Raw genomic sequence first — 17,538 nt, forward strand, 5'->3', positions numbered from 1 at the left:
CGTACCTTCAACGCACTTTTTCCTTGCCAACAACGTTTCTGAAGCGAGTTTAGTGATTATTTTAAGGAATTTTACGTCGACAAAGCTCGCTCAAACTATTGCTTTCCTCGGCGGCATCCATCTTGGATTTTCCACTTGGCTAGCAAGCCTAGCTGTTTAGTGTTACCCTTTACTATGGGCTTCTAAACAAACAGAGATGTGGATTTTGAGGACTTACCACGCTCTTTAATGAAAGCCACAAACTTTGTGGATGGACACTCAAACAGTTACAACATATCTGCTGAGTAGATGTGTCTCCTGTGTGTGGCCACAAAAGCGTCGCTGACAGTTGCTACTGACAACCGCAGCGCAGAGGTTGAACAGAGGAGGAGTTACGGAAATGGCCGAACTTTGCCGAAATGTTGCATGTCAACGCTAAAAATACAGACAAAAAACAAAACAAAAATTAACTATCTTTCTCGCTTTCTCATATATATGCATATACAATACAGGCCAAACGTTTGGACACACCTTCTAATTTCAATGAGTTTTCTTTATTTTCATGACTATTTAAAATTGTAAATTGTCACCGAAGGCATCAAAACTATGACACATGTGAAGTGAAAACCATTTCAGGTGACTACCTCTTGAAGATCATCGAGAGAATGCCAAGAGTGTGCAAAAGAGTAATCAGAGCAAAGGGTGGCTATTTTGAAGAAACTAGAATATTAAAACATGTTTTCAGTTATTTCAAATTGTTTTGTTAAGTACATAACTCCACGTGTTCATTCATAGTTTTGATGCCTTCACAGTGACAATCTACAATGTAAATAGTCATGAAAATAAAGAAAACACATTGAGGTGTGTCCAAACTTTTATATATCTATCTATCTATCCATCTATATCTATATCTATATATATTTTATTTAAAAAAATATATTATTGCAGTTAAATTGAAACGACAGATGACAGCAATATTTGAAAATGTGTAACATAATTTAGCATGTTTGATATAGGTGAAATCATTCTCGTTATGCTATATCTGTTCATTTCTGAAATGCTTCCACTTGTGTCTGCACATATTAAGCATTTTCGAAACTGAATATCAGTGAAGTCATTCTCCTGTGAAACTTTTCATTTATGTCAGAGGATGAAGCAGAATGTATTATTTCCGAGACATGTACGTACATAAATATTCACAGGATGTCCTTGGCAGACAAACAACAATGATAGTGAGATCTGCTGGTGCAGGAAAGAGCCGGACAAAAAGGATATACCTCTATTATATGCAGGATACCCTCTCGACACAATACTTCCCAATAAAAATGACAAATTGATCCATAGTTGACCTTGTGTATTCATGATGTACATTCAGAACACCACTTGGGTATGATGCAGTCCTTCTAAAAACAGGTTGTGTAGTTTTCAGTTTTGATCAAGAGTCAATGCTGAGGACTTGTGGGTTATTCAACTGTTTCTTCAAGCTCTTATCCATCACTACCAGACTCTGCACAGCCAAACTCCTGCAGTCTGCATCCAGATCCCCCTCAGCCACATCTGGGAATGGCGAACCATACAAAAAGGACACATTTTTTGCTTGCATTTTAAACAGGAAACATTGATTCAACTCATAGTTACTATTTTATTAAACTACTTTTAGTTGCAGGATGGGCAAAAAAGAATACTGCTTGTTAAAACAATAACGTCATAGACAATGCTTGCGTATTACAGGACATCCTGGATCCTCGTCCTCTTCCCAGCAATCAGTGCAGCTGTGTGTGTATTCTGTCCATGAGTGTGTGTTTCACTGAATTAGAAACCTTTTTTTGTTTACCTGCCAGCCAAGATCTGGTCTCAAATAGCTGATCTGCAAGGTCCACCAGAAGGTTTTGACTGGGCATGGCCAGAAAAACGGAGCATACAGCAAAAAGAACGCCTCGTCTTACCACCCTTGGAAAAACAAAATATAAATAAAGCATGTTTGAAGTAAACTATGACTATTATTTAAAATATATAAATAAATCATATACAGTACAGACAAATACAAAAGCAGTACATTATAACTATTATTAATCATACAAATAGCAGCCAGTGAAATAACAACTGTTACATACTTTCCGTACCCACTGTAAATACAATTATCAATATGTTCAATTACCATTCATATATTTTTATATTCCGATTCTTGGGGTGACTAATTTGAACTCTCAAAAACACTCGAACCTCTCAATTTAACACGATTAAAACGATTCAAACTGATCCTTATCAATTTTTGGAACTTATGAATCGTTTCAGAATCGGAATAAATAAGAATCACCATTCGGATGCGAATGGATTCTTTTTAGTACCCCTACTTATTAGCATTACTTTTAGTAAATTTACTTTAAAATTCCTTTTTATGTTTAAACCAATTCTCGCAACATAATATTTGGTATGAACATGATAATAAAACCTTTCAAAATAGGTTACAGGTTGCAAAAGCTCATACTGGCTGCTGATGTATAACGTATACACACAGCGGTTAAGTGCGCAGATGACCTAAATACTTTTTTTTTTTTTAAATGATTCTAAAAAAACAACGTTATTCTTATTATGAATCATTTTAGAATCGGCAGGAGTAACAATCGCAATTCTGATTTTTTTCAGCACACGTAGTTAGTATTCATTAAAGTAAATTAATTGTAAAATACATTTTAACTCTTAAGCCCTGAACACCTAATATTAAAATTATAATACACTGCCAAAGAAATGGAATTTTAAAGTGGGGAACCCTGACATTACTTACTGGTCAGCATGGTAGCGTAACGTCCACACAAAATCTAGCAGGGCATGACCCATTTGTGCAGCTATCTGTACATGCAAAATGAAAAACAAAAATAATATTAATGATTATTATTGGGTTAGCATAAAAAATCTGCTATTTCAACATTATGCATCAAAAAGACTGTACTGGAGTGTTCACTGCCAGATGCATAAAGAGCCCCAAGGTGTGGATCAGCCTGCCCAATACTAGGTGGTCATTCCCCAATAGGTCAAAGGTAACCTGAGGCCTGCAAGACATTCAATAAACACACATACATGTTTTCTATTGCAAGCTCAAATATATAAATTTGTGTGTGTCTCAATCACTTGTCATAATTCCTGAGGAGAGGGAAAAAGAAATATCCAGCCACTGGTGAATAGCGGTTAGGTGTGGCCTTAGCTGGAAGCTTGGTGATTCCCTAAAGTAGACATTAAGGCATTAAAAATATGTATTACCAATATTCAAAAAATTCAGAGTGTATTTATTTGAACTACCTTACTGATACGCTTGGTCTTTGCTTGAATGCGCTTCTCAACAACCTGCTGCCAGGCTGCAGTGTTGTTAGCTGAATATGGAGTCAAATCCGTGGCTACGGTTGGATCTGTGTTGCCTGGGGTTGGCTTAGAGAGCTCCTGAGCTGCTGCAGCAAGAACCTGGGGAGTACAGGACATAACTTTATGGATCCATCTTGACATCATCAATGACCCATCACCCAATTAGAACTAATATTTTTTGTAAACCTCCAAGATGTCCAGTCGCTGTCGAAGGCTGTAGTTTAAGGAGTAAAACTCCGTGGTGAGGTACTCGGTCACCTGTAACCAACGATAATACATCAGTTGGAAATGAGTGTTGTATGCGTATATTGTGAGAAAAATGGGAGAGCATACCGGGATGCAATCAGTGACTACGAGCGCCACCATGATAGCCTGTCTAAGCGCCAGAAAGCCATTTATGCTATATTTATCCTCCATGTGGAGGAGGACTTTGGTTAGCTGGACACTGATCTGAGGACACATAAAATGAAACGAGATTAGACACTCAGAGAAAAAAAAATGCTGATATTTCAAAAAATAAATCATTAGTGAAGTAGATAATTATAAACTCTGCTCAAGCACCAGCCCCAGTGTTGCCTTTTTTTCGCTGCAGGTCTTAGGCCTGCCCCTCTTCACCTCCCATCATTCCCAACTTTGTGTAAATATATTGACAAATCAGAGACTTAAAGAAGAAGAGGCAGAATTGTTATACTATCTGTAACATCCAGGAAGAAATGATGTCAGACAGCTTGCAAAGTGTCTCACCTATAAGCTATGTGAAAGAGCCCAGAAATGTTTTCTCTAAATGTTTGCAGTATTTCCAGATTCCGCAAAGGAAACCTTACAATGTATTAAATCCATAAACTGCTATAAAATTGTACAACATTGAGTAAATGGCAAAAGATTGTGATGTAGAGAAATCCCATATTTGTACACATTTTCCCAGATTTCCTATACTTTGAAATGCAAATGTTGATGCTCCTTCGACCTGCAGAATTAGACAAACGTAATAACGGTGTTTGTGAAATCCGCTGATGTTGTCTGGTGCTAAATCAACCACAACATTAGTGCCGCATTAACATTATGTCGCTACTGGTTTGAAGTTTCCTCAAAGATAATGTTAAAAATACAACAACTTAAAGCCTGTCCAACTGTTAAATGACGTATACCATTTATGTTTGAATAACTTCTACTGCAAATGAGTATCGGCTCCAAATATTGGTTGTCGGCCTCCTTGACTACTAATAATCGGTATCTGCCCTGAAAAAAACACCTTGGTAAATCTCTAGTTCTTCTATTTTGATTTGCTTATTTTAAAAAAATGTGGCAGTTTGATGCAGTAGACTTATGAAACAATGTGCATTACAATCAAAAACCAAAATGAGCACAAGAGGTGAAGGGTATATGTATCCATCAGTTTTTTGTTAACGTGCACGAAGCGCATAGTATTTCGCAGGCTTTGTCGTCTTTTAATTGTATTATATTTGTATTATTATATTGTGCATGTGTGCACGTTTTGTGTTGAGTGGCCATTTACTTTTAGAACACTAGGGTGTTGAAGCAATGGCAATAAATAGTATTCTATTGCTTTTATCTATTTCAGTTATCAACAGTCACAACTCTGCATTCTTGCTTTTATACATTTTGCATATGTTTTTTCAAAACCTTTCTTCCCTTGACACATTTAAAGGAAAAAATGTAAGCAAAAAAAATATTGTAAGTGTAAACATATACCGGTAAATGTTATGCTGTGAATGTTTTATCAGTATATCAATGCATAGAAGAAGCAGGGCTTGAATTTAACCACGGCGGACGCGGCAGCCCTCGTCATTTGCCGCAATGCCCTAAAAAATTGACCAGCATCGGCGGCAAGAACATGCCTTGATCGCTCCTGACTTTTTACCAATTTGCGGTAAAATTCCAGATGGTTAGTAATACCGTCAAATGTTTTTATTACAGAAAAAACATAATTAATTAATGCATTTTAGGCAACACGAAGTCAGGCGCATGCGCACTAGCACCGTTTGGCTGGATAATCATGGCGGACTAACAACACAGACTTTGCTCCGGAGATTTCCCCTCGGAGTAAACGGAGCCAAGCGCTTGGTTTAACGTCATTTTCCCTCACTTCCCGGCGTGTGTTTAAGGGCTCACTGCTGTGTTTAGCTGGAAACAGGTGTGGACAATATTGGAGACAGACGCACTTGTCCCCACACTAAAAGTATACAGCGAAGGAGAAAAACTATTTGATGTTGCTTTTATTTTCTCAATATAGCGTCCATCAGCTGCTTTGACTGAGTGTTAATGAGGTGAGAAAACATGCAGCAGGCGATAGGTCGTGAACATTGTCACAACTTGTTTATAAAGTTTTTAGTTTGTTGACAGGGATGCTCACTCCTCCTTTATTTAACTGCAAACTGTATCAGTGTTTAAATAACATCAGTACTAGCTAAAATGTTTTGTCATCTCATCGAATTGAATGCAGGCTGTGAAGATTGTGTATTTGATGTGAGAGGTATTACTCCGGGTTTTTTTGTTGTTGGGAAAACTGTTGCACTGAACCACTAGGGAGGCATTGGAGAAGAACAAAGCTTGTTTATTAGACTTCATCTTCATTAACCAAACTGCTTTGTGTTTTATTTTGATCTAAAAAATATCAATAAATATATATATATATATAAATATATATATATATTTTGGAGTTTGATTGTCCTCTTGGCCCTCACTAAACCAACCAATCTCTACTATTTATTTGTTTATCCAAGTGCTTTGGCCTTTTTCTTTGAGGTGGAAAAAGTCGCAAATGAGGTCAGTGTGTTGTTTTCTGCAGCGAAAGACTGCATTCCTTCGATACGTCACATTACATCCATGCAACGTGACTGTCACCTAGCGACCAGTGTACAGTACTATATTTTTTAGCTGTGCTATTTAAATACAACACTATAGATTTCAGGCAAAATCTAATACATTTGACTATATTAATTAGTATACATAACATTGTTAATAAAGTGCATAGTGAGTATTTTACAAAAAAAACCCTCACAAAGCTAAATGGCGTTCAGCCAAGTTCACGTCATGAGACAATGTGAAGCAAAACAAGGCGAACAACTACTGTAAGAGATTACTTGCGTTTATGTTGCCAGTGTACCTCTTTGGTTGCAAAGGCGTTCTTTCTCACCAGACCCTCAGTGACCCGCAAGCTGAGCTCCACGCGCTCCGGCTCCTCAGAGCAAATCAAGTCTGAATGGCACAAGAAGAAGATGACAATGTCAGGACACAATGAGCAAAGAGAAAACCAAAAGAGTGTAGAAACATACTTTCCAGACAGTCTCGCAAGTAGCAAGGTGGCGAGACTTTATTCATTTCCTTATCCGCCGACATGTCGTAAGGGGTCAGCTCGTCATCGCTACAACAACAATGAAAGACGCAAACTCTGAATATAGGACAAAACCTTCTTTTCAAGACTCGTTTTTAATCAAATGGTTGATGGCAATAAAAAAGGAAATTATATTTCTTAGTTCTGTTTGATGTCTTTGCTTCATTGATCACCATGTCTTGTCTGGTGTGAGTGTGTTTGGGGCCACCTGCTGGTTGGTATGTATAATCGCCATACTCCAAATAAAGTATAAGACTATACTTAGACTTGCCAACCCTCTCAAGTTTCCCCGGGAGAATTCCAAATTTCAATGCCCCTTGCAAAAATCTCCCAGGGCCAATAGTTATTCTCACGATTTCCAACTTCACCAGGTGCCATTTCCGGCCAAACAGTAACGGTTACACCTCGGAGTCAAGCGAGGCAATCAGAACAGAAGAAAAACAAAAGAGAGAAGAAGAAGGAGACATCATGTCTCAGACATGGTGAGTAATACGTTTTCCCTTACAATGTATGTACCTGTATCTGTTGTTGTATAGGCTATGTTTTAATTTCCTTTTGATGATTACTTTTATTTCTAGCATAGATTGGTGGTTAATCTATGCAATGTATATCTTTTTTGTTTTTGTGTTATTTTATTGTTTATTTTATTAGTGTGTGTGTGTGTGTATATATATATATATATATATATATATATATATATATATATATATATATATATATATATATATATATATATATATATATATATATATATATATATATATATATATATATATATATATATATACATATACATATATACACACACACATACAGTATACATACATACATATACATATGGCCCTTTCCCTAATTCTGAGGTCTGAAGGTTGGCAAGTATGTATAAAACCACAAGCAACTTTAACAGGTGTGTCAAACTAAGAAGGCATCAATGTACCGTATTTTTCGGACTATAAGTCGCAGTTTTTTTCATAGTTTGGCTGGGGGTGTGACTTATACTCAGGAGCGACTTATGTGTGAAATTATTAACAGATTAGCGTAAAATATCAAATAATATTATTTATCTCATTCACGTAAGAGACTAGACGTATAAGATTTCATGGGATTTAGCGATTAGGAGTGACAGATTGTTTGGTAAACGTATAGCATGTTCTATATGTTATAGTTATTTGAATGACTCTTACCATAATATGTTACGTTAACATACCAGGCACGTTCTCAGTTGGTTATTTATGCCTCATATAACGTACACTTATTCAGCCTGTTGTTCACTATTCTTTATTTATTTTAAATTGCCTTTCAAATGTCTATTCTTGGTGTTGGGTTTTATCAAATAAATTCCCCCAAAAAATGCGACTTATACTCCAGTGCGACTTATATATGTTTTTTTCCTTCTTTATTATGCATTTTCGGCCGGTGCGACTTATACTCCGGTGCGACTTATACTCCGAAAAATACGGTAGTCAAATTACTAAAACACAAATTATACATTGTAGTTTAAATATTTACCTATCAAGTTCAGAATCTGCATCATTTTTCAATGGCGCCTTTTCTGATATATTTTGTGATGTGGATGGGCCTGCTGTGATCTCTTGAGGAGGGATGATCCTGCAGATAGCATTGAATATAACCACCATTACAACTCAATTTGTCATTGTTAAAACAACTAAATGTATTTACCCATCTTCAGAGTCAACCTCTGGTTCGTCATTAGTCATAAGAGAAAGAAGTTCTTGAGTTTCCTCATCCGGTTCATACTACAACAAAGAAAGTGTTCAACAGAATTATCTGGAATTGGCCAAACATTGTTAGAATGGAGGTTCAAATGCAACGATATGGACAAAAATATTGCAGCATTCAGCAAACAAAAAGTGGACATGGGACAAAATATGGAGTTGTTCCCACTTTGCAGTTATAAAGGCTGTGTTTTAATTAATGCAGTCACACTTCTACTTAACATTTTGAGTGCACTCACATTTCAGCACCTGAAAGTTACAACCAACACAGCCTAAATGCTGAGTGTGCACCGTTCGTCATTGTCCTTTTGGCTATGCAGCGGAAGGGGAGGGACTAAAGGCTGGCATGTACTCTCGCGTCACGTAGCTTGCGTCCCCTCCAACGGTGTCTTGATTCGTTTATAGCGCTTCCACAGGGGCTGGCGCGTGACTTGTGATTCTCCTCCGAAAACACTAAGGGCAATGTCTCCAGAATAAACACACACAGCTGTCCTTGACTTGATATTTACCTTCTTGTGAAGAGTGAGCAATAAAAAATGCAATAAAAATCAACATCTTTGTTGGCACCAGATCTAATTATTCAGAAACATCAGTTTATAATGTGTATTGACCTATATTTTGTCTACTCTTTACTTTTATGATGCCCTTTTTTTTGTTGCAGCTATTATATTTACTGTAATCTTTGTAAATGGTAATTGTTATATATGTATATGTATATACTGTACATGTATGTATATATATATATATATATGTATGTATATACTGTACATGTATGTATATATATATATATTATATGTATATACTGTATACTGTATATACTATATGTTATATTTTATATTGTTATATATTATGGTACATTTTAGGTCTACTTTTTACTTTTCACACTCTTTTTGTGCCCTTGTGAGCGTTTATCCTTTTCCATTCTTTGTAACTGAGCTACAGTGTAAAAACAATTTCCTTTGTGGCTCTTTAAAGTATGTCTAAGTCTAATTCTAAGTCTAAGTCTACTTTTAATGGATGCTTTACTCAAAAAAACAGAGGGAAAGACATTCGTGAATATGGGCTGTGCAACTCCTGAATGACCCGCGACATAGGACGGGCGGATATGCAATGCTATTTGGCTGTTCGGGACATGGGACAAGACATAATTAAGTATTTTAAAATAAACACAACTGTTAAATTACTATTGTACTGACCTGCTGGTGTTAATGTTTATGTTCATGTGTAGTTGAGGTTCAGAGTTCACGTTAGCGAACATACCGTGCCTGAAAGATGATTGACGGAGATTAAGGAAGTGTTGTGTGGGTGAAAGAAAAAGACATGTCTGCACGAGAAATAATATGTGTCAGAATTGCACAAGATTGGCAATAAAAGTTCAAAAGAGTGTCGTTCTTTATGTAACTTGTTTTGGACACAACAACACAATAAGTAGAAAAACGACACATTCAGTAATTATTTTTTAGAGTGCATCGAGATATTAAGTACACAATATCAGTATCCATTAAAATGTTCAATCACTGTTGCTTTATCACATACAATATTTTTTGCATTTCAAGCACGACGACTGCTCTCTGCGTTCAGGGACCCTCCTCGGCAAAAGTTGACCAATCACAGCTTTGCAGTCCACGTCGCCGTTGACGCGAAGCTAGGATTTTTGGGAGGTGCACGTCAGGGTCTGCGGTAGAGTATGCAGGGGGAGGAGCAAGACGGTGTGGCTTACGCAAGTTACCCGACGCGAGAGTATACACCAGGCTTAATTGGAGTGATTGCAAGTACGGAAGTGCGGCAATCAAAACAACAGCCATAGATAAAGCTAACATATAAATGGGTTATACTTGTATAGTGCTTTTCTACCTTCAAGGTACTCAAAGCCCTTTGGCACTATTTCCACATTCACCCATTCACACAAATTCACACACTGATGGCGGGAACTGCCATGCAAGGCCCTAACCACGACTCATCAGGAGCAAGGGTGAAGTGTCTTGCTCAAGGACACAACGGACATGACGAGGTTGGTAGAAGGTGGGGATCGAACCAGGAACCCTCAGGTTGCTGGCACGGCCAATCTCCCAACCCCGCCACGCCGTCCCAATATATAATGGCAATAATATAAAATAAACTGCGTATAATATAATATATATTATATATATATATATATATATATATATATATATATATATATATATATATATATATATATATATATATATATATATATATATATATATATATATATATATATATATATATATATATATATATATATATATATAAATATATATAATATAATATAATAAAGTGTGTCTATGGGAATTGTTCAGTTTCACATCTATTTTACTATGGCGCCTATCTCCAGCCCTGATGGATAGATGATTGTTTAGAAAGTGTGTTTCAAGATTTTTTTGTGCCGTTAAACACTGACCTCAAACGTGAGCTTGGTTTCGTTAATGTTCATGCGGGAGCTCAGACACTCCCCCACCACCATGCCCATGTGCCTGACACGCACCACATTGCTATCCAGGTGGCTCTGCATGCCTCCCAGCATGCACTGCAGCAGCTCTGCACCATGAAAAGACACACCATTAGTGACTGCGGTATAATGCCCCAAAAAGGATGGGAGAGGGAGCAGTGGTACCTGAGCGTAACTCCTGCAGCTCAGTGTCATCCAGCAGACGGACGCAGAGCAGCAGCGTCTTGCTGACGTACAGCTGCTGCTCCAAAGGTGTGTGTTTCACCGCGCTGGGATTGGCCCACGCTTGGGATACAGACCGCAACACCTAATAACACACACACACACTACTAGAATCACACTACAACTTGATACGCTAATACTACTCACTTGGATTAACAGCAGTCTTCTGTCCTTGTCTGCAGCCAGGTAACCAAGTAAAACCCTCAACGTGCGAGTCTAGGTGAAAAAAATTATAAATGCTTCATCATGTTTGATTTACAAACAAAACTGAATGTAACAACTTACTTCATATTTGTATTGTAGTAGGAGCAGTTTATGTGTAATGACAAATTGGGCCGTTTTATTGGTTAACACAAGATTCCCTATGATTCTACCCAAAGCATCCGGCCTGGGGAAAAAAAGAACAACACAAGTTAATATCATACTGACACAAATATAAAACTTAATGTTTTCCCTCTGAAAAAATCTAAAAGGAGGTTGATTTATATTCGGAGTCTAGGGATCTATACATCCAAACCAACGGGTGGCACCAAATGACTTCACTCCCCAAACAAGTCAGAGCCTTTATTCCTGTCACTCACACACACCAGTCACAACACAGTGTAGCAGTTTTAAAAAAGTGTCTCAAAGGTTGGGTAAGTCAGCAAGAAAGGAGGAGTTATGATGCAGATTTTTTGAAAACTCGTTAGGGTGGCTGAAAAAAAATGGTTAGGAATCCAAATTTAAAAATAAGTTTTTAGGCCATCTCTGCGTTTACTTAATGTGCATATACGTCATACATCAGCAGTGAAAAGAACCTTTTGTAAACTGTTAACTGTTTTAAAAAAAGGTTTTATTACAATTAACATTGTTAAAATCGAGTATCACTTTGAATCAAGAATCGATTCTGAACCAAATCGTCACCCTAAGAATTGGAAGTGAATCATCAGTTGTAAGATTCCTATCCCTAATTATGGTGATCAATGAAGCGCAGTCCAAAAAACAACTGTCTACCAGCTAAGAAATAGATGTACATTTTAAAAATTGCAATCTACTAATTGTTATTTATTGCACACATATTGAAAACATACACGTTTCCATTTAGAGCTCCGACTCTTTCAATGAATTATTATAATATTTAGCAGGACTTTTCAACGTCTACAGCAGTGGTTCTTAACCTTGTTGGAGGTACCGAGCCCCACCAGTTTCATATACGCATTCACCGAACCCTTCTTTAGTGAAAAATAAATGGTAAATGGGTTATACTTGTGTAGCGCTTTTCTACCTAGAAGGTACTCAAAGCGCTTTGACACTATTTCCACATTCATCCATTCACACACACATTCACACACTGATGGCGGGAGCTGCCATGCAAGGCCCTAACCACGACCCATCAGGAGCAAGGGTGGAGTGTCTTGCTCAAGGACACAACGGACGTGACGAGGTTGGTAGAAGGTGGGGATCGAACCAGGAACCCTCAGGTTGCTGGCACGGCGCCGCCCCCAAAATGTTGTTTTTTTTAAGTTAAGTTTTTTTTTTCTGGTGCACAAAATGAACCGTGCATGAGCATCACCTTGTTCAAAGAACAAAACCAACACAGTGAATGAACTCACAACAAATTACACACCTGCAAATCAGATGGAAAATTAGAGGGAACATTGTTTGGGGGGTATCCATAATACGCCGATAGGGAGAAGTTTTTTTTTTTTTTTACACGATGAGTTGGGTGTGTCTTGACCTCCGCGGCGGAGGCTCCGCCAAACCCCTGAGGCCGACTCACCGAACCCCTAGGGTTTGATCGAACCCAGGTTAAGGTCTACAGGAACAAGTTCTCTTCTCGTACAATAATACATACACACTACCCCTCATTCATTGGAAGTGCTCTTTTTCTACAGTTGTGACCTGCATTTATCCAAAATGTCTCTATCTTTATTTTTCACACATTTGATGAGCAGTCAATGGCTATAATTTATCTATGATACAGTTATTAGGGATAACTGCACCATTAGGGTTTTATGCTGCCGATTCCAATCATCCCCGAGTGAGATCGGCCGATACCAATACAGACCACATGTATAAACTGTACATTTTTCAATCAATTTATTGTAAGTGCTATTGACAGTGTAACAATATCAAAACTAGGTATTTATTTTCTTTGATTACAGACAATTGTCAATAGTACACAATGACTTACCAAAAGCAAAAACGACAATCTACCACTCATTGAAATCATTTTTGCGCTCAAAGTCCTCCTGTGTCCACCGACTTATTCTCCGCATTTATAAAAAATTAAATATCTACCAAATCACTCTAGTATTGATCATATACTGATAATACCCTTGGTATTGACGCCACCAAGTTATGGATGAATCCGCCTCCCTCCTTGTACTGACTGTGACAATGCTGACACACCAACAGTTGCTGTTATATTAACATCTCTCTACTTTTATTAATCTACTTGTTAATTTATTGTTAATAGCTGCTTACTTTCTACTGTTCCATCGAGACTTCCCAAACTTTACTGTGCACTCATTTCTTGGTGTTGTTTCAAACTTGCTTAGCTATTAATTAACATGCCAGCTCCAAGCTTGCTCTCAGTGTGTAACATGTTAAGCCTAGTCCTTCAGTGATAATGATACCTAAGATACAAGATACCTGAAGCTACAACCACCATCTGCCACTCTTTTTCCAGGACCGGTCGGAACCCAGTTTTTTTTTTTAAAGTATATTTTCCCAAAAACTGGCATTAAAAAAGAGGGTCTGTCTTATATTCTGAGCCCTCTCATATTCATAATAATTTGGTAATTAGAGAAGCATGATGATAAAGCACTAAAGCTATGCCATCATCCTTACCCACAGACAGCCTGCACCAGCCCGGTGAGCACACTCTCCATCCATCGCTGCGGAACGTTTTCCAAAAGCTTCCAGCAAACCCTCTGCCACACCATGTCTGTGCGTGTGAGGGCGGACATTCGAGGGCACATCACTGCCAGCATCAAACCTACAAGGAAGTAAACTAAATCAGTTATTGGGAACATTTAAAGTGGAACTTTAGGACACACGCTTTGGGCTTTAAATTGGGTACACATAAAGAAGAGCTACGGTATATAGAAAATGATGGCATTAAAAACATGTTAAAGCAGATATTTTGGCATTATGAATCTAATACAGTCGTTCTTCGTTTATTGCTGTTAATGGGTTCTGAAACGCAATAATCAAATTTCAGCAAAGTAGGAATCATTCATTATAAATCAAATATTTTCAAATCTAGAGCATAAAAAATAGGTGTATGACTTTTTAAATAAGTTTTTCAACATTATTTGAGCCCTCTAGACACGTAATAACACCCTCCAATGACCTGTACACTCCTTTAAATCAATATAGTAATGCTGCCTAGTAGCCATGATACTAAACAGCATGCTCTGATTGGTTTGGTCTCCTCTAGTGGCCAATACTACTGTAATATTGATATTTTGTTTAGTCATTTTTATGCTTGAAATGCTCAATCTATATAAAAAAAAGAATGTAAAATGCTTCAAGAAAATAAATAAATATATGCCATATAGTGAAGCCACAATAATTGAAGCGCCACGTGGCGAGGGCAACTGTATGTTACTTATTCTACTTTGCAACAGCCCGACATTACAGTAAGATATGTTTTTAAAATTGAGGCAGTGCTTGTGCATTTTCTCCTTATTGACATAACTAAATACTGCATTGACCTGATTATAAGACATCCAAATATTGGGAGGGAAAATCAGGAACAAAATCCAAGTAGATTGCAATAAAAAATGGGTACTATATTACTATTATTTAAAAATTAGCATCATAACTCCTCGGCTCTCTGCGACGTTGCTGTCGTGTTTAAGTGTGACTGGAAGAAATGCTCTGTCGTCTTGTCTTGCATAAATGTCTAGTCCCTGAATGTAAGACAACATGTCTTTTTAAGACTTTCTAGGTGTTCGTATTGTTATATTTGGGTCACGGGTTAATACAGTATATATGACTTGAGTAAATTATATGTACGGAACAATTAGGAGACTATATCTAAAGCTTCATAGGTCCTGTATATTTACTTACCGCTATGTCCCTGAGCACATAGTTTCCCAAGTGTTTGAGACACAAATACCAAGGAACAGCTTGTGCCATCTGTTAAAGACCAGAAGACAGATTAACAATAATAAATATCGTTATATTCTACAAATGCCATGCGTCACCTTTGAGTGCCTTGCATGTGCGCTCCAAGGCTGTGAGCATGGCCGCAGCCAGTAGAGGATAGTACTGCTGAGGAAGAAAGGCGGGTTTGTTCTTGTGATGCAGTTTATTGGCAATGAGGTCCGGCAGTGCCGCTATCCGCGCTAGGAGAGCCTCTCTGAGCTGCGGGGAGTCAGAGGGTCCAGTTTCCAGGCAGTAGGACCACAACAGGTCAGTCATTCGACCACTTTGAAGGAATCTCTCCATGATGCTAATCAAGTGGTCCAGATTTGAGCCAAGCCTGCAAAAACGCAGCATATGTTAATAGACTAAATGCTCAGCATGTTTTCTTCTATGCATCTCGTACCTTAGCCCTCCGATTCCCTCCATCAGTACCATGAGAGCTTGTTCAGGAGGACCACGGAGGAAGAGGCCATCCCATAATTCGGAGCGCTGTGCAGCCGTGAGGCTGTGAAACCAGTCGGCCTGAATGTTGTGTACCAGGAACTGAAGGGTGCGAGTGAAGTGAGACTTCCTGAACTCTGTCCTCTGGGGGGAAGTGGTTGGACTCAGTGGTCCTTCATCCAAATAGGAGTAGATTGTTTGAAGAGCGCTGATGGCATCTTGTTTAGAGGATGAGGAAGAAAGGCTCCTGATACACTGGGACACTTCCAGACGAACGTCATTTGTCAGGATAGGAAACGCCATCTGTACTCACAGCCTCACCTTAGACACTCCTACTAAATAAAAGACAATTAGAGAAAGTTAACATTTCGCAATGACGTTTCAGAGGCACACAATATAAAACTAAATACAATGTTTTAATAACAATATCTATAGATTACTGTATCTACTACATACTATACCAATACTACTAATTATCCATCCATCTTATGTTACACTTAAATAGATGCTAGCTCGTATCCTACAGGCTGGCTACCCATTGAATTGACAACCTTGTTTAACAACGCACACAAAAAACAAGCATTTTCTTTTACAAATAAATAAAAATAGATACGTCAAAATTCTTACTTTTTAAGTTAAGAACTGTGTTTCAAGAATAATTTAACCGATAAAGACATGTCTCGCCGCGTCGAACCGCAGCAAGGTGCGCCGTCAAAATAACTCCGTGTTAGCAAAAGGGAGGAAAGAATAGTTCCGCTTTCGTGAACCGGCTTCTTCTGCTGTTGTTTTTAATCTGGTGGTGGTACATTACCGCGTTCTATCGCAACTCTGGATTTTGAAATATGTATAACACATCTGCTGCATTCTTTTTCGGGAAATAGTTTATTCGAGTTGATTTGAAAGTGTTATTTCTGTACATGAATGCAATGAATTTGTATTGGTTATTTGTATCATGGCTATCTGCTTCTGTGGACCGGCTTCTTCTTCTGTTTTTAATCCGGAAGCCGCACTTTACCGCCACCTATCCCAATCTGAGTCATTGCAGCCTGATTTGAAATTGGAAAATTTCTGCTGCATTTTTTGCGGAGAATAGTTTAATCAGTGGTGTGCCGTCAGCAAGGCCTTCTCTGCTGGCCTAACATAACCAGAAATCATCATAATAATTAAAAATACTACTAGTTTTCAATGTACTTTCCCTAAATATCTAAAAGTATTAATATTCTCTTCATGTCATATTATGCTCCTTAAGTGCTGTTGTTTTTAGGTTAGAGTTTTTATCCAATCAGAATTCAGCTAGCTGATGTTGCCATGCTTCACCAAATCTGCCTTCAGAATCAACAATGTCTGTGGACTGTAAGTGAACGGGCACATACAGTTGATAGATAATTGCCATAGCCAATCAGATCACCAGTTGTTGGAGTCCCAAGTGAATATCCAATCACAAGTTGCGAAAACAGGAAGTGGCACCGGAGCCATAGAAAACCACAGAAAACTCACCGGTACTCACAAAGAAGGAGAGCAACATGTTGATTAGGTGGCAGATATATATTTGCAAGGCCATTTTCAAGAAGGATATTTAAAGAGAAACTACATTGTGTGAGACGATGTCGGCGATGAAATGGGGAAATGCCCGCCACTTCCACTCGAATCAGCCGACTATGAGGGGCGAAACGGCGTTGAATGGGTGCTACAAATTGTGAGTTCAAATATTTTATTTCTTTAATTTTTCATGTTTATGTTTTTTGCAATTTTAATTTTGACAGTACCACATAATTGCTGATGCAGGTTTATTGATTTTTAAATGTGCCAGAAAATAACCCGTTTTGTACACTGTTGATGTG

At 37.9% G+C, this 17,538-nt stretch overlaps 2 protein-coding genes across 4 annotated transcripts in view; both read right to left on the reverse strand.

Moving 5' to 3' along the window:
• ift140 (intraflagellar transport 140 homolog (Chlamydomonas)) overlaps positions 1–350 on the reverse strand; it is a 49,704-nt gene extending 49,354 nt beyond the window's left edge. Inside the window, exon 1 of one of the 2 annotated variants that reach the window (XM_062055893.1) lies at positions 218–350. The gene's annotated coding sequence lies outside the window, so the exon portion shown is untranslated. Of the gene's footprint in view, positions 1–5; positions 155–217 lie in introns of those variants that run through there. The other variant, XM_062055894.1, reaches the window with a different exon arrangement.
• Positions 351–1,010: 660 nt separating this feature from the next.
• telo2 (TEL2, telomere maintenance 2, homolog (S. cerevisiae)) lies at positions 1,011–16,594 on the reverse strand. Of its 2 annotated transcripts, none has more exons than XM_062055896.1 (21): positions 16,325–16,594; positions 15,660–16,029; positions 15,316–15,593; positions 15,179–15,247; positions 13,952–14,099; positions 11,405–11,507; positions 11,267–11,335; positions 11,063–11,204; positions 10,850–10,986; positions 8,372–8,448; positions 8,201–8,299; positions 6,633–6,721; positions 6,464–6,555; positions 3,670–3,786; positions 3,523–3,594; positions 3,277–3,435; positions 3,109–3,200; positions 2,930–3,029; positions 2,765–2,829; positions 1,814–1,929; positions 1,011–1,536 (listed from the first exon to the last, which is right to left on the reverse strand). In XM_062055896.1, exons 2-21 carry the CDS (start codon positions 15,998–16,000, stop codon positions 1,415–1,417), a joined length of 2,487 nt encoding a protein of 828 aa, XP_061911880.1. In that variant the 5' UTR covers positions 16,001–16,029; positions 16,325–16,594; the 3' UTR covers positions 1,011–1,414. The 2 variants fall into 2 exon arrangements, with proteins under 2 accessions (XP_061911880.1, XP_061911879.1); XM_062055895.1 differs by having other exon boundaries at positions 15,660–16,032; positions 16,325–16,593.
• Between the last annotated feature and the right edge of the window lie 944 nt (positions 16,595–17,538).

This window comes from Entelurus aequoreus, linkage group LG08 (assembly GCF_033978785.1).
Source record: "Entelurus aequoreus isolate RoL-2023_Sb linkage group LG08, RoL_Eaeq_v1.1, whole genome shotgun sequence".
NCBI classification, from domain to species: domain Eukaryota; kingdom Metazoa; phylum Chordata; class Actinopteri; order Syngnathiformes; family Syngnathidae; genus Entelurus; species Entelurus aequoreus.